The following is an 18,323-nucleotide window of genomic DNA, read 5'->3' on the forward strand; positions in this document are numbered from 1 at the left end:
TAGCTTTACCATTGCAGACCCGAGCCCCAGACTCCAGGCCCTAAAATTCAGTCAGTACACAAAGACTGTCCTATCAGTAATTTCATACCATGAGATTCCCACAAATTTATATTGAGATTATACGGAATCAGGATACTGGTCTTGAGTTGTTGGCACATCTCAGCAATGCATGGTACTGAAAAGCCTCTACTTACCCAGTGTGAGCTCACACTATTGAATCATCTCCAGCACAAAACCTGATGTCTAGAAGCCAACGCTGGCAGCACTCACTAGCCAGGGTTTGATGTTTTCTGAGACATTGTCTTTCAAGTCAAATTAATCATGAACAGCCTTCCCAACTCTGGATTCTGGGAAAGGACTTATAGATGCCCACAAAGTCTGTGCAAACATGTGTGCACACTTAAGATTTGAATAGTAGTGCCTATTGGGAAATGAACATCAAGCCCTGGATCAATGCCAACGTTTTGTTTACACCTCATCTTTGTATGAATTGGCCTCAAATCAGGCGAGACCAACAGCTACTGCTCTACAAAATGGCCAAAACCCAGATCTCCAATGGTGGGACTTACAGTGTGAGCCGTCTGCCGTCTGTGCACTATTTTGGGGATTACGGTAGATGTTTTGAATCAAGATGGTCTGCAGAAGAAAAAAAGGAAATCCCATTGGCTGCTGCACATAATGGAGAGGACTGCGGAGTGGAGAGAACTCTGACATGATCATAAACAACGCTACATTCATGAGGCTACCCTGTATACAGCTTAATGTAACATGGCAGCCTAGAGGTAGAGAAGCAGCGAGTCAGTAATATGGGATGAAATCTTTCACTGGCCATGAAATCAAAGTTATTTTGTCCCAGTGTTGCTTAATTTGGCTATCTTTACAACGTGATCTTGGAGACTGGTCCCTGTTCTCATTCAGTGCAGGAAAGGCTCAGTACTAAAACGTGGAGACCTCCACACCCACCATGACTATGTTAAAATTAAAAGTAGCTGTAACTGCCTTTATCACGAGCAGCATCAGGGGAAAATGGCATGAATATACCAGCAGGCTTAACCTGAGCTACTGCTGAAAAGTCACCAAGTTTAATAACTGAGACATGTTTGAAAAATTACTTGTTTTAGCCAGTCAAGTAGTTATACTCTTGAAATGGATGCAGATGGGATCATGCTGAGAGCAAAAGCAATACACAAACTCAACTTAATCTGCAATCAGAGAGAATGCATATTACAAGGCAGCTGCTGAATTAGATGGGAAGAAGGTTCGATGTCTTAGATGGAATTCACAAAGCTGGAATAACCACAGCTGTCCCTTGCTGGGAATATGTGCAACTCGGTCTTTCTTTTCAAAAGCAGCATTTCCATCTCACACAGAGATCAAAATGGAATTTGTGTCAACCAGTTCACTTCTAACACCCACAGTCATCAATCCTGTACCCAAACGTTTCACAAAGAAATGTCATGACAGAGATACATCTGCTGACACTTGTATTTATTTCAGGTGTGTAGTTTTCATCATGCTCATTTTGTCAGTGGTAACATTTAACTGTCTTGAAGTAGCCAGAACAGCCAGTAGCACTGGGTTAATACTGCAATATCATTTTCCATGATTTTGCACTATGTAACTAGGGATTTTCACCTAGATGCAAAACAAATTGGTAGAAATAAAACCTCCATTGTTCAGCAGCTCGTCGAGCTCCTAGAAATAGAAGCTGCAATTTGAAAGGAACGTTTTAGTCAATTTTTAGCATGGATAAGCAATTTTAAAAAGGGAAATATCTTGGTGCCTAGGAGCAGAGTTATAAGCAGCTGGCATGATTAGAAAGCTCTGTGCAAATGGCTACCATCTCAAACCAAGCACAGTGGTGCCCGACAAGATTTACTCTCAATTATTACGTTAACGGGAGATAGATATGCAATGACAGCTTTAACAAAGAGTTTGCATATCTGTTCCAATTACAAAGCTGCAATGATTCATTGAATCAAAAAGCAAGCAACACATCACAAGCAGCACCCGCAATGAAAGAGCCAACAAAATGCTTAGAGGTAGAGGTGCACAGAGATTTCAATTAATTCCACATGCACCCCATGAAAATGCAGAACACAACCTCTGATAAGTTAGCAATAAACACACCAGCTGAAGTACCTAAGCAGGAACAGGACAAAAAGCAGAATTGTCTCAGTATCTGATGTGTGCAGGGTTAACTAAAATGAGCAGGGACAGTTCCTGAACACTGGCAACAGCTTCCTTCTGTGGAATGTATGTGTTCACATTTGTATTCACTCTGTTGTTCCTCAAGTCTAATGACAGAGATGGTCAAGGATTAAAAATGAAAACAGGCCCCCTGAGCTGCGACCAAGAGTGGCAGAGGCAGAACAGTACAGAAAGAAACAGAAAATTTTACATGCTTTGGAGCATCACAACAGAAGGGAGATCAGCAAGTAGAAATGCTTCTCAAAGCTAATATAAAGGATTAACAGATTGCAGAGACAGAATCAGACAATGGCGGTCTTGAGAACAGCCAATTACAAAACTAAATTGCAATATTGGCCACAAGGTTCACTAACATTTCTGACAGGTGGTGTGAAGATGCCATGAGAAGTGAAATTCAAATACACATGCCACATTACTTCACTTTAATGACACTTTGGAACGTACGCTGCAATCAAGGGTAACCTCATGGATGTTGCAGGGAATCAACATAGTTAACCACTCTAACCATACTCCAAGATCCATGTGATGCAGCCATTTCCCTGAACAGTAACTAATATGGCCCCAGGATTGAGGATATTAAATTTGTTGTCTTAAAACCATATCAAGGAGGGAGAAAATAGGTATACCAACAGTTAAGTCCAAAGATTACCAAACAGCTAAACAGGAAAAACAACTGTCATATCCACCACTTCAGGCATTCTCCACGGCACAGTTACTACAGGAAGGGACGGGCCCTAACGCCGCAGTTACAACAGAAGGGATGGGTTCTAAAGGCAGTTATGGGCCCTAATGGCGCAGATGTGACAGGAGGGATGAGCCCTAACAGCAGTTATGACGGGATAGAGATGTGCTCTGACGCAGCACTTTTAATGGGAGACAATTTGCCATTGCAATACTGCTTCAGCTTCCACATAACTTGGACTGTTATTGTAAAAAGGAAAGCTGGAGGAAACAAAACCATTCTCGTGACAGATGAAACTAGTTCCCTGACAAAATGTAGATCTTTTGAGCGGATGTTTGGGAATTTGAAAAGTGTCACTTGGCACCTAGACAGGCACAAGTAACAAAAACAAATACCAAGTGTCAGCTTGTGCTTGATATAAAGCATGATAACTTCAGCATCAACACAGCTACCAAGGTCTATTAGGGCAATGCAGCTGTTTCTCAACTCTTCACAATTCACATTTGATCTGGTGTCAAATGAACATTTGACAACCACCATCTTGAAGCATTAATCCTCAGCCCATGATACAGATTTAGCCTATGGCCGTATCACTCATCGTATTAAATAGACACGAGAAACTGAGGTCAGCAGGTTTTGGAGATCAGAGTTGAGAGTGTGGCGTTTTTGGCATAAGCCCTTCATCAGGAATGAGACTTGTGGACCAAGGGGGCTGAGAGATAAATGAGAGAGGGTGGGGCAGGGGGCACAGGGAAATGGGGGGTGGGGAAAGAGATGTGTGGAGCTGAGAGTACGATGGGTGGATGAAGGTGTGGGTGAAAGTGATAGATCAGAGAGGAGGGTGGAGCAGATAGGTGGAAGGGAAGATGGACAGGTAGGACAGTTCAAGAGGGCGGTGCCAAGTTGGAAGTTGGGTCTAGGATAAGGTGAGGGGAAGGAAATTGAGGAAACTGGTGAAATCCACTTTGATCCCATGTGGTTGGAGGGTCTCAAGGTGGAAGATGAGGCGTTCTTCCTCCAGGCGACGGGTGGTAAGGGTTTGGAAACAGAGGAAGCCCAGGACCTGCATGTCCTTGGGGAGAGTGGGAGGGGGAAGTTAAAGTATTCAGCCACAGGGCAGTGGGATTGCTTAGTGCTTGTGTCCCAGAGATTTATCTGAAATGATCTGCAAGTAGGCCTCCCACTCCCCCAAGGACATGCAGGTCCTGGGTATCCTCCATCACCAAACCCTTACCACCTGCTTCCTCCAGGAAGAATGCCTCATCTTCCACCATTGGACCTGCCAAACACATGGGATCAATGTGGATTTCACTAGTTTCCCAATTCCCCTCCCCCCACCTTATCCCAGATCCAACCTTCCAACTCAGCACCACCCTTTCGACCTGTCCATCTTCCTTCCCACCTATCGCTCTACCCTCCTATTACCTTTCATCCCCATCTTCATCTACCTATTGGACTCTCAGCTACCTTCCCCACAGCCCCACCCTCCACCCATTTATCTCTCAGCCCCCTTGGCCCAAACGTATTATTCCTTGAAGGGCTTATGCCCAAAACATCAATTCCCTTGTTCCTCATATTAAACAGAAAGGCCACAGAGAGGGCAAGCTGCAAATCAACTGTATTATGCACAAAACAACAGAGAAAAACCAACTCAGTAAGTGCTGGAGGCTTTGGGACTTCAAAAAAGATGGGTAGAGGTCAGGATTATCTAAGTTAAAGGTTTAGATTTTTCTTTGCAATCTGGTCAGATGTTATAACATGCCTGGGGCAGGTGGAATCTAAACTTGGACCTTCTAACCAAGAGGGAGGGACAAGAGCTCTCCTACCAATCAACTTCAATCTCATTTCATTAACCACGCAGCCAAGACTATGGGAAAACAGCAAGGGTAGGTTTGGCCTATCCAAAAATATCAATCATGTGAGCTGGTATTTTTTTTCTTTAATATGGAGGAAGGAAACAAACTGAATTTCAGATTTTCATTTCATCCAATCATACCTAATTATTGCCTGATGAAAAATCCTTTGCAGCACAATATTAAGTTTGCATTCAGCTATTCAACAACACCAGGACTGCTCTTCCCAACATTTGAAACTTCATGGCATAAGTGGGGATACTAACCTGCAGGGCATGTGTGGGTCAGTTTTATTTTGTAAAGCCCCTTCACCAAAACTAGCTTTAAAACTGAAATTGGAATTAAAGTCAAATTGAAGTCCAATTACATACAGCAAACAGAATCTGAACAAGTAATTTAGTAGAAAATATCCTGCCCAGTTTAACAATTGGAGGACAGAAAAATACGGTCATTCCATAGGCTCTGCATGGGCCAACTTGAGAAATGAAGTATCCATTACAAAACTAAAAGTCAAAGCCAGTCCTCAGCACAGCTTCTTCTGGTACTGAGGGAAGCAGATAGTTTGTGGATGAGGAAATAGCTGTATTTATTTGTGGGAAATGGAACATGGATTTGAAAACTCAACGCAGAAAAATCAGCACTGAACCATTACGTTACTGCAACCAAAATGTTTTCATGACATGAAGGGCTTTGAAGGTCTGCTGTAATATCACAATGGACAAATGTAATTCGTCAAAACACAGACTGTTTCCTCATAGTGACATGTATACTCAGTACTGAAAACAAATGAAATAAACTGTTTCCCCAGTGTTGAGATTTGAAAAGCTGGTCAATTGTACATTAAAATGAGCCATCCATTTGAGATGTAAAGGAGGAGGTGTGTCAACATCAGTTAATGTACTCATGATGCAAGCTGGATGAGAATCTCTGCAAAACAGACACAGTGAGGAAGCACACCTGATTCTATGCCGCAGCAGCTGTTTCTTCATCAATAAACATGTGTAGTACAAATTGTAGTTGATGGATTAGATAAAATAGATAAAATAGAAAGCACAATAGCTTGCAGCATTGGCACAATTTTGTCTGAAAATAGATGGAGTCTGGCTGCTCTTCCTAAGGTGTTTGTTTTAAAAAAGCTTCATAAAGGAAGGCTGGATTAGCCTCTAGTACATAAGTTGGCAGGAAAAACAAGAAGCTGGATACTTCCCAACCAGTTTAACGCTTCCGCAAACTGGTAGACCAGAGTCATGATTCCAGCATTTCAGAAGGAGGTAGGCAGACACAAAAGATAAGAACAGTCCTGATTTACAGGAGGCGGCAATAATCTTAGCAATGGGAAAGATTGTTAAAAGCATTAAAGCATTGTGCATCACCTTTGACTAGCATGTGCACGAGTGACAGCTCCTGGAGAGCTGTTGAATACAGTCATAATTTCATATTATGAACACATAGCAAACTCACCTGACTGAAAGTTGGCTTGTTGTGCAAACGAGAACATCTATCTCCATGACGACAGGCTCCAATTTTAAAATAAAATGAACAGTTGACCCTGTTATAAGAGGACACATCTGCTCAGTACAGCATTCAGTCACAACGTAACTTTTAATCTGTGCTTTCTAATTTGAATGAGAATTATTCTCCATATGATTCCCCTCCTTCAATCAAATACACTTATTTTTACATTGAACTCCACAAAGTTTCAAACAGCTCCAAATTTTACTTTAATACAATGAATCCAAATAAGGCCAGAGGGTCTGTCTTGCTGATGTACCCAACTTGGGCATGTGACATTGAAGGAGCAGCAGTTCAACTGCTGAAACTCTGACAGGTTTGAGCAGCAAGAACTATAGTGATTGCAATATTTGAGGTGAGGTTCCACTCACTGTGACTTCACATCTAAATGCAAGTTGCAAATTTAAACAGTATAATTAATCATCTGACAGAATTTTGAGATACTGAAAAGAAATTTCAGATTCCAAATTCATCATGGCCTCCAAGATTAATAAATATAGGACAAAGTATTGAGATTTGCTCTTGCAAAAGTTCGGCAAATGGTGTGCTCATTTCCACTATGAACCTAATTTAGGCTATATTACATGCCTCTTACTTTGACACTATCCATTATCTTACCATTTGTTCCTCTTGTGCTCTTGCTTTCAATTTGTTATACACCAAAATACTTCAATGGACAGAGACTGCAAAATGTTGCGTATAGAGTCAGATTACTTTGTTTACACATCACTGTTAACATACAGTGACAGTAAGCAATTAAGAAGGCCTCTCCATTGCAAGGGGGAGGGTGTATAAAAGTCAGGAAGCCTTTTTATTTGTTGCCACTTATAAATATACTGGGCACAGGTGTGAAGACTCCTACAGTACTAGGTACAGGTCTGGTCTTAAGACAGACTATACGTGCAATGACAAGATTCACTTGGCTGATTCTTAGGGTAAAGTGCTTGTCCTGCGAAGACAGGTTAAGCAAGTTTGATTCTCCTCATTGAAATTTGAAAGAATGAATTGATTTTATTGCAACATTCAATTCTGAAAAGGCTTGATACGATAGATAGAGGTTGCTTCCTCTCATGGTAGAATGTAGAATAAGGGGGTCAGTTTCACAATGAAGGGCATTTCCTTTAAGAAGCTGATTAAAATGACTGATTCTGATTAATGTTTGGAATGTTCCATCCCAGACAGCAGCTGAAGAAGGTTCACTGAATATACACAAGGCTGTGATCGGCAAAAGCAGAAGGAAAAGTGAAGTTGTTAAGATCAGTTCAGTCATGATTTTAGTGAATAGCAGAGCAGGCTAAAGGGGGCGAATGGCCTATTCTCCTATTTATTATAGTAACATCATCAAGACAACATATGATTACATAGATAGGTGTGGCCTCACAGTCAGACTGGTTCACAAGGAGATTGTCTCAAGCCAGTTCTCTCGCAAGCACAGGAGATTGGAGTAACAAGCAACTGCTTCACCAGGGGACCCCCATTAGGAAGCTGCATACAGTAAGCAAGGCATCTCTATCATATGCTCAAAACCTCTTCCTAAATGGTTTGATTTTGTATGTCTTGACATTCTTAAGAACAGATTGCAACATCCAGGTGCCACAGCTCTCTAGCAGGAATACACAATGGTCTAATAAATTTCAATCTGTGGGAGAATCACATTGTGCAATAGCAAATTGTTAAGAAAACAGTCAAAGAGTATATCCTTCAAAACCAGAGGAGCAGGTGATTTATTTGTGTCTGATCATAGGTGCCCCCTTGCAGGCTAATAGTAATTGGATCCAAGCATCACATCATCAGGAATACATGAATGGGTCTCGCTACTGTGTTGGCTTCAAATCTGTGACTTGTAAAAGCAACAGAAATCAGAATTAGATTAGCTTTATCTACTTCCAGCAGGAAATAGTGATCATATCTAAGGCAGAAACTTGCTTTATATTAAGAGCAGATTATCCTGCCCCAGATAATGGTTCCACTGTTTAAGAGTGAACGCTTAGAAAGTTTTTATTTAAAAGTAACTAAGGCAGAATCAATGATAGAAGCTTCAACTTATAGAATTCTGTATTAAGAAAGCATATTTCCCTGGTTAGTTTCAAATGTACTTGGAGCAAAAAGTATTAGGCTGTCCTGGGGCCATAATGCTTCATAAATGCATGACTTCTCACCTACACACCAGAAAACTATCAGCATTTGACAACACGAGCTAAAGATGGGTCTCATCTTGTTCACTCCTACTAAACTCTTGATTAATTGGAGAAAATATTTTGACAGTAAATATTGGGAAGACTGAAGCCACTGTATTTAGACTGCAGGAGAAATTCTGTTCTTCAATTACTGACTCCATACCTCTTCCTGCTAATGATCATAGGCTGAACTTAACTACTAGGAGAAAGCGAGGACTGCAGATGCTGGAGATTAGAGTTTAGAGTGTGGTGCTGAAAAAAAACCCAGCAGGTCAGGCTGCATCCAAGGAGCAGGAGAACTTAACTATAAGCAATCACAAGATAATTGGAGCTTGCACTCTCAAATATTCACCCAGTCGATCTTGTTCCACCATTCAATCAGAAAGAGTCTGACCCGTGATCTAACTCCACATACTTGCCTTTGCCTCATTCCTTTCATACCACGGTTAAAAACTGTTCAGCAATCTCATTTAAAATTAATGAATCATGAATCAAATACCATTAGAGTTCCAAACTTCTGCTTCTTCATGAACCGTCACCAAACTTTACACGGTTAGTTCTAATTTTCACACCATGTCAAACACAATTGCAAAACGTTTTTTTCCAAATCTACCCTTGCTGACCCCTTTAGTGATAAATCTTAAGAAAAACCACCCCCTTTAGTCATTAAGTTTCAAGAAATATAAGTCAAGTGTAACTCTTCATCCTTGCATCAAAGGTAGGTTAAAAGTAGATGGCGTGGGGTGTTCAGAAAGTGATCAGCCAATCACTAGAACATATGGCTGACGCTAATGGTATTACATTAATGGTACTGCTCAATTCTAAGTATTCAGAGTATAATTTTGTCAATATTTGTGTACTGTGATGACTGTGCACTGTGTAGAAAGTGTGAAATGACTTTCTTAACCTTTTTTAAAAATGCATTCATTCCACCTGCCATCTCTCTGCCTAAATCTCCAGATCATCATATGTGCTGTAGCTTCTGGTAATCCTCCTCACTAACTGCAGCTCCCCAAATCTTTGCACCATCCATGAACTTACTAATCACACCATCTACATTCTTGTCCAAATCATTTATATTACAAACAATAGGGCCCCAGCACTGATCACTGCAGAACAGACTAGTCACAGATCACCAATTAGAAAATCTCCTTTCCACTGCTATTCTGTCTTCTATGACAAAGCCAGTTTTGTATCCATCCTACCAATTCTCCACAGATCCCCTGTAACTTCATCTTTTGGATCAGCCTGATAGGAGGGACCTTGTAAAAGCCATGTAAAACTACATACAAACAGCGTACACCACCCTTTCCTCAATTATCTTTTCAATTATTCAAAAAACTCAAATCAAGTTTGTGAGACATGACCTTCTCTACAGAAAGCCATTCTACCTATCGGAAATAAGCTAAAAATCACAGGACCAGGTTATAGTCCAACAGGTTTATTTGGAAGTACTAGCTTTCAGGCCACTGAATTTGTATCCGTTTCTTTCAGTACATAAGAAACAAACGAGAGGCAAAAGTAGGAATTGGGCCGCTCCAAATGGATGCTGGAAGACTCGTGCTGGGAGATAAGGAAATAGGTGAAGAACTTAATAAGTACTTTGTGTCAGTCTTCACAGTAGAAGACAGGAGTAATATCCCAACAATTAAGGAGAGTCAAGGGGCAGAGTTGAGTATGGCAGCCATTACAAACGAGAAAAAGTGCTAGAAAATAGATCTAAAAATTGATAAATCTCCTGGCCCGGATGGGCTACATCCTACAGTTCTGAGGGAGGTGGCTGAAGAAATAGCGGGCGCGTTGGTTGTAATCTTTCAAAAATCACTGGAGTCAGGGAAAGTCCCAGGTGATTGAAAAATCGCTGTTGTAACCCCCTTGTTCAAGAAAGAATCAAAACAAAAGATGGAAAATTATAGGCCGATTAGCCTAACCTCGGTTGATGGTAAAATTTTAGAATCCATCGTTAACGGTGAGATTTCTAAATTCTTGGAAGTGCAGGGTCAGACGAGAATAAGTCAGCATGAATTTAGTAAAGGGAGGTCATGCCTGACAAACCTATTAGAATTCTTTGAAGAGGTAGCAAGTAGGTTAGACCAGGGAAACCCAGTGGATGTTATCTATCTAGGTTTCCAAAATACCCTTGATAAGGTGCCTCACTGGAGGCTGCTGAGTAAGGCGAGGGCCTATGGTGTTCGAGGAGAACTACTGGCATGGAATGAGAATTGGCTGTCTGGCAAAAGGCACAGAGTTAGGATAAAAGGTTCTTTTTCTGAATGGCAGCTGGTGACAAGTGGTGTCCCGCAGGGTTCAGTGCTGGAGCTGCAGCTGTTCACTTTATATATTAATGATCTGTATGAGGGGACTGGGGCATTCTGGCGGAGTTCATTAATGATACGAGGTTAGGCGGACAGGCAGGTAGCTCTGAGGAGGTGGGGAGGCTGCAGAAAGATTTAGACAGTTTAGGAGAGTGGTCCAAGAAATGGCTGATGAAATTCAATATGAGCAAATGTGAGGTCTTGCACTTTGAAAAAAAGAATACAGGCATGGTCTATTTTCTAAATGGTGAGAAAATTCATAAAGCCAAAGTACAAAGGGATCTGGGAGTGCTAGTCCAGGATTCTCTAAAGACAGCTTTTGCCCAAAACGTCGATTTTTCTGCTCCTCGGATGCTGCCAGACCTGCTGTGCTTTTCCAGCACCACTCTAATCTAAACTCGTGATTTCCAGCATTGCAGTCCTCACTTTTGCCCAGGATTCTCTAAAGGTTGACTTGCAAGTTGAGTCTGTATTAAGAAAGCAAATGTAATGTTGTCATTTATCTCAAGAGGGTTGGAATGTAAAAGCAGCGATGTGCTACTAAGAGTTCATAAAGCTCTGGTTAAGCCCCATTTAGAATACTGTGTCCAATTCTGGGCCCCCCACGTCAGGAAGGACATACTGCCACTGAAGCGTGTTCAGTGAAGATTCACAAGGATGATCCCTGGAATGATAGGACTAACATACGATGAATGGCTGAGGATCCTGGGATTCATTAGAGTTTAGAAGGTTGAGGGGAGATCTAATAGAAACTTACAAGATAATGTATGGCTTAGAAAGGTGAATGCTGGGAGTTTGTTTCTGTTAGGTGGGGATACTAGGAACCATGGGCACAGCCTTAGAATCGGAGGTGGTCAGTTTAGAATGGAAATGAGGAGACAGTTCTTCAGCCAGAGTGGTGGGCCTGTGGAATTCATTGCCACGGATCGCAGTCGAGGCCAGGATGTTAAATGTCTTCAAGGCAGAGATTGATAAATTCTTGAGCTCGCAAGGAATTAAGGGCTACGGGGAGAGTGCAGGTAAGTGGCGTTGAAATGCCCATCAGCCATGATTGAACGGCATTGTGGACTTGATGGGCCGACTAGCCTTATTTCCACTCCTATGTCTTATGGTCTTAATCTGATTAAGGAACAGTGGTCCAAAAGGTAGCACTTCCAAATAAACCTATTGGATTATAACCTGGTGTTGTGAGATTTTTAACTTTGTCAACCCTGGTCCAAGATTGGCATCTCCACATTATCGGAACTAAGTTCATACTTTTCCAAATGTGAGTAAATCCTATCCCTAAGAACCCTCTGCAATAATTTCTTTACCCCAATCAAGATTCACTGACCTACAATTTACCAAGGTTGAGATAAGCAGATTAAGGGAAAGAAGAATTATGGAGAAAAGCAAGAAAGGACAGCTGAGGATAATCAACTTAGCCATGATCTCTTTAATGTAAAAATCAGACAACACCAGGTTATAGTCCAACAGGTTTATTTGGAAGTACTAGCTTTCAGAGCAATGCTCCTTCATCAGGTCGCTGTGGAGCAGGATCATAAGACACAGAATTTATAGCAAAAGATTAGTGTCATTCAATTGAAATGATATATTGAACAAACCTAAACCTTAGAATGGATTGCAGGTTTCAGTTCATTAATATGTAAATCCCAGAACTTCTTTTAAGCCACATTCTCGAGATAACATAAGGTTTTATTAAAAAAAAGTGACATCTCTGCTCAGACAATGCATTAAAGGTGTGAGATTGGAATCTGTCTGTATCCCAATCTTGAGTCAGACCGGTTTATTTTCAAAGTAGAAATTTATAAAATGTTACATCGATTGACTGCCTGCAGATTGTATGCGTTTTGAGCAAAATAAAATGTGTCTGCAAATGCATCCCATAGACTTGTGTGCGCGCAAGGGTGCTTGCGTGCGCACATGCTAGGTGAGTGTGACAGAGTATAAGCCTGCGAGGAGGTGTGTGCACGTGTTTGAGAAAGTGTGCGTATGAGAGAGGGTCCGTGTGAGTGTGATTAAGTGCGTGCGCACTCGTATACTGTAGTGGGATCACCTGTAGTGTGACATGAACCCAAGGTCCCAGTTGAGGCCATCCTCACGGGTACCGAACATGGCTATCAGCCTCTGCTCGGCCACTCTGCATTGTCGAATATCACAAGCCTGCCTTGGAAGCCATCCCACTACACTCACACATACACACACCCCCTCTTACAGACTTATATTCCGTCAGACTCTCACACATGCAAACACACACCCTCACATGAACTCTTACTCTCATGCATATACACGCAAGTCTATGGGTGAATTCGCATTTGCAAAATTGTATTTGCAGACATTCTATTTTGCTCAAAAAGCATACAATCTGCAGGCAGACAGTCAATCCATTTAATTTTATAAATTCCTACTTTTGAAATAGAACTAGTCTGACTCAAGATTGGTATGCAGACTCTAACCATACACCTTTAATGCACTGTCTGAGCTGAAATGACAATTTAAAAAAAAACCTTAAGTTATCTTGAGAATGTGATTTAAAAGTACTTTCAGGGTTTACATATTAATGAAGCAAAACCTGCAACCCATTCTAAAATAGCAATCTAGGTTTGTTTATTAGTGTTCACTGAGGAGAGGAACATGATGAATGTTGAGATTCGAGATAGAAGTTTTATTAGTCTGGATCATTGACATAAGTAGGAAAGATGTGTTGGGTAGGCTAGAGGTTATTAAGGTGGATAAATCCCCAGGACCAGATGGGATCTATCCCAGGTTGCTGAGGGAGGTGAGGGGAAATAGCTGGGACCCTGACAGATATTTTTGTGGCATCCTTAAACACAGGTGAGGTGCCGGAGGACTGGGGGGGGTTGCTCATGTTGTCCCCATGTAAAAGAAGGGTAGTAGGGATATTCCAGGTAACTACAGACCAGTGAGCCTGACGTCAGTGGTGGGAAAGTTGGTGGAAAAGGTACTGAGGGATAGGATCTATTTATATTTAGAAAAGAATGGGCTTATCAGTGATAGGCAACATGGTTTTGTGCAGGGGAGATCGTACCTTACCAACTTAATAGAGTTCTTCGAGGAAGTGACCAAGTTGATAGATGAAGGAAGGGCTGTTGATGTCATATACATGGACTTTAGTAAGGCGTTTGATAAAGTTCTCCATGGTAGACTAATAGAGAAAGTGAAGTCACATGGTGTGCAGGGTGTTCTAGTTAGATGGATGAAGAACTGGTTAAGCAACAGGAGACAGAGAGTAATAGTTGAAAGGAGTTTCTCAAAATGGAGAAAGGTGACCCGTGGTATTCCACAGGGGTCAGTGTTAGGGTCAGTGTTGTTTGTAATATACATAAATGATCTGGAAGAGGGCACTGATGGTATGGTCAGCAAGTTTGCAGATGACATGAAGATTGGTGGAGTAGCAGAAAGCAGAAGGGGCTGTTAGAGAATACAGGAGGATACAGATAGACTGGAGAGTTGGCGGAAAACTGGCAGATGGTTTTTCAATCCAGAAAAAATGTGAGGAGTTGCATTTAGGGCAAGACTAATTATAGAGGGAATTATACTGTAAATGGAAGACCCTTGGGAAAAGTTAATGGGCAGAAAGATCTGAGAGTACAGGTCCATTGTACCCTGAATATCGCTGCACAGGTGGATAGAGTGGTCAAGAAGGCATATAGCATGCTTGCCTTCATTGGATGGGGTATTGAGAATAAGAGCTGGCAAGTCATATTAAAATTGTACAAGACGTTGGTTTGGCCGCATTTAGAATACTGTGTACAGTTCTGGTCGCCACATTATCAAAAGGATGTGGGCGCTTTCGAGAGGGTGCAGAGAAGGTTCAAGAGGATGTTGCCTGGTATGAAAGATGCTAGCTATGAAGAAAGGTGGAGTAGGTTAGGTTTATTTTCATTAGAAAAAAGGAGATTGAGGTTTACAACATCATGAAGGGTATAGACAGGGTGGATAGCGACAAGCTTTTTCCCAGGGTGAAGGATTCAATAATGAGAGGTCACGCTTTCAAGGTGAGAGGTGAAAAGTTTAAGGGGGATACACGTGATAAGTACTTCACAGAGAGGGTGGTAGGCGTTTGGTACGCGTTGCCAGCAGAGGTGGTAGAGGCAGACACGGTAGATTCATTTAAGATGCACCTGGACAGATGCATGAGTAGGTGGGGAGCAGAGGGATACAGATGCTTAGAAATTAGATGTTTAGATGCTAGATCCCTGGAATGGTAGGTCTAACATATGAGGAACGGCTGAGGATCCTGGGATTGTATTCATTGGAGTTTAGAAGATTAAGGGGAGATCTAATAGAAACTTACAAGATAATACATGGCTTGGAGAGGGTGGAGGAGAAAGTGAGGTCTGCAGATGCTGGAGATCAAAGTTGAAACTTTATTGCTGGAACAGCACAGCAGGTCAGGCAGCATCCAGGGAACAGGAGATTCGACGTTTCGGGCACAGGCCCTTCTTCAGGAATGGAGAGGGTGGACACTAGGAATTTGTTTCCGTTAGGCGAGGAGACTCGGACCTATGGACACAGCCTTAGAATTAGAGGGGGTAAATTCAGAACAGGAATGCGGAGACATTTCTTCAGCCAGAGAGTGGTGGGCCTGTGGAATTCATTGCCGCAGAGTGCAGTGGAGGCTGGGACGCTAAATGCCTTCGAGGCTGAAATTGATAAATTCTTGATGTCACAAGGAATTAAGGGCTACGGGGAGAATGTGGGTAAGTGGAGTTGAAATGCCCATCAGCCATGATTGAATGGCGGAGTGGACTCGATGGGCCGAATGGCCTTACTTCCGCTCCTATGTCTTATGGTCTTAAATTGACCGACAGGTTTAGACAGTATATTTGGATCGGCTCAGGCTTGGAGGGCCGAAGGGCCTGTTCCTGGGCTGTAAATTTTCTTTGTTCTTTACATCTAGATTAGAGTGGTGCTCGGGATGCTCCTCAGATGCTGCCCGACCAGCTGTGCTTTTCCAGCACCACTAACCTAGACTCTGATTTCCAGCATCTGCAGTGCTCACTTTTGCCTTGTTCAAATTATCATTTTAGTTGCACGACATTATAATTTTTTGCTATAATGTCTGTGTCTTTTGATTCTGCTCCACAGCCATATGAAGCAGCAGTGGTCCGAAAGCTATAACCTGGTGTGGTGCGATTTTAAATTTTGTCCAGCCCAGTCCAGCACCAGCACCAGCACCTCCACTTCATGGCTCTCATTAATGGCAGAGCAAACTCGAAGGGGAGTGTCGTACTTCTTATGGTTTAACACAAAAGAGACATTACGCCCATCGCGATTGTGTTAACTCTCCCCAGTTTCGAAATCATGAGCCTCACTGCCGGGAACTCGGCGACATCTTGTCCCTCTCGGGGTTTCAGATCCCCGGGAGATCCTGCTGCCTCTGCTCCCACAGCCGGTTGAGGTACCTTCCCCACCCCCACACCACCTTCACAATTAACCCTCGCTCTTTTCCCGGATCCCGGATCCGCCCGGGCCCGTGTCTTTCCCCCGGGCCTCCGTCTCCGCCTAGGCCCCATTATGCCTCGCCACTCCGCCATGTTGTGTAGGCCCCTGGTCTGTGAGGCTGGTGCCGTCTGCCCCAAGTGCTAGGCCGAGACAAGCTGAGCTGAGCCGGGCCGGGCCGGGCGGGGCGAGTGAGCGCCCGGAAGATTCTCCCAGCTCCGCTATCGGGCAACACTCACTTGTCCTTTTCGGTGCCGAAGATCGAGGCCAGATACTCCGCCATCTTCAGCCGCTGGGCCCGCGCACCGACCTTCCGTCACCACGTCCTCCGGATACGTCACCGCGCACTGGGGCATCGACAAAAACAATCCCGGCAGGCACCGGCGCATCACGGCGACGAGGCGGGAAGGCAGCACGTGACCAAGAAGGCGGCGGTACCTGATTGGCTGGAATGTTTTTGGACGTAGCCCAGGCCTACTCGCATGGGCGGGGAGACTTGGGTCTGAGCTCGGGAATGGTGGGTATGGTCAAGGGGGCTATGTCACTGTGTAGTAATATACAATAGTAATGGGAAAGGGACACGCCACAAACAAGGTCCTACTGTTATTTGTAAGATGTTTAGTTCTTTCACAACTAGGGTGAGAGGGGAAAAATTTACAAGGGACCTAAAAGGGCAACATTTTCACACAGAGGGTGGTGTGTGTGTGTGTGCGCGCAATGAGCTGCCAGAGGAAGTGGTGGAGGCTGGTACAATTGCAACATTTAAAAAGGCATTTGGATTGGTATATTAATAGGAAAGATTTAGAGGGATACGGGCCAAGTGCTGGCATCTGGGACTAGATTAGGCTAGGATATCTGATCAGCATGGACAAGTTAGACCGAATATCTGTGCTGTACTAATACTCTTAAGTAAGTGATGTGGTAAATGATTTTTAGTACTGGTGTAATGTCATGCACATAAGCTGTGTGTTCCAAAGACCAGTGGTTATCAAATATTACATTCCTTTGGTAGTTCATGACAAGCAGGTATTATGGACCAGGCCAGATCCCCTCAAAATGTTTCAAGAAAGTAGCCTGGACTCTAACTTTGCTAGGAGAAATTGAGGACTGCAGATGCTGGTAGTTAGAGTTGAGAATATGGTGCTGGAAAAGCACAGCAGGTCAGGCAGCATCCAAGGAGTAGGAGAATCAATGCTTCGGGCATAAGACCTTCATCAGGAACTAACTTTGCGAGTTGTTTTAAACAGGTGTTGATTGGATTTCCAGGAGTGATGCAGCTGGCCCAATAACTCAGTTTTAAACAAAACAGAATTTATTTGCAAGATTACTGAATTAAACAAAAAACAAAGGAGAACAGATCGTAGAACAACCTAATCCATCTGAAAACCCAACAGACCATCCCAACCCAATGATACTGTTCCAAACATTCTCAATAGTACCCACAAACACCTCCATGGCAAAAAAGGGCAAAATCAAACACGGGGTCTTACAGGAGCGATATCATGGAGAGGGAACATCAGAATGGACCTGCTTCTTTGAGTCCAGCAGTTTCACAACTGACTGCTTGCTAAAATCAAATCAAACTAGAAGACAGCTGAGCTGGGAGAACTAGCCACTCCCCTTTCATTGTACAAGTTTTTTTAAAACTTGAAAGTCTTTTTCTGAGGCACTATCAGTTAGCTATAATCAAACTGGCCCTAAAATCCTTCAAATATAGACCTGCCAGAATCTGTATGTTTATGAACCCTCTTTAAAAAAACAGGCCAACATAACCTTGTTTAAGGAGCAGCATCATCATACAAGGTCCTGACCATACCCAACTAGCTGGAATTTGCACAACACAATTGATGTGTGACCACAAATGTGGCCACATTTTTGGTGAAGAGCTTAAGCTCAAAATGTTGACTGTCCTGCTCCTTGGATCCTACCTGACCGGCTGAGCTCTTCCATAATCACACTTTATGACAGTGATCTCCAGCATCTACAATCCTAACTTTCTCCTAGTTGATTATAACCTTACTGCGAAGCCTCTTCAAAGGCCCATCTTGAAGAAATTCTACTTCACTACTGACGAGCTACGTTACTGATGAAGAGCTTATGCTCGAAA

General features: G+C 42.8%; 1 protein-coding gene across 5 annotated transcripts in view; it reads right to left on the reverse strand.

Moving 5' to 3' along the window:
* u2af1 (U2 small nuclear RNA auxiliary factor 1) overlaps nt 1-16,612 on the reverse strand; it is a 47,461-nt gene extending 30,849 nt beyond the window's left edge. Inside the window, exons 1-3 of one of the 5 annotated variants that reach the window (XM_043701457.1) lie at nt 16,456-16,612; nt 6,208-6,295; nt 570-636 (exon numbers count right to left, since the gene is read on the reverse strand). In XM_043701457.1, the coding sequence (XP_043557392.1) occupies nt 570-636; nt 6,208-6,295; nt 16,456-16,499 (199 nt within the window). In that variant the 5' untranslated portion in view covers nt 16,500-16,612. Of the gene's footprint in view, nt 1-569; nt 637-6,207; nt 6,296-16,455 lie in introns of those variants that run through there. The other 4 variants (XM_043701455.1, XM_043701456.1, XM_043701454.1 and 1 more) reach the window with 4 other exon arrangements.
* Nucleotides 16,613-18,323: the final 1,711 nt, after the last annotated feature.

This window comes from Chiloscyllium plagiosum, chromosome 12 (assembly GCF_004010195.1).
Source record: "Chiloscyllium plagiosum isolate BGI_BamShark_2017 chromosome 12, ASM401019v2, whole genome shotgun sequence".
NCBI lineage: Eukaryota > Metazoa > Chordata > Chondrichthyes > Orectolobiformes > Hemiscylliidae > Chiloscyllium > Chiloscyllium plagiosum.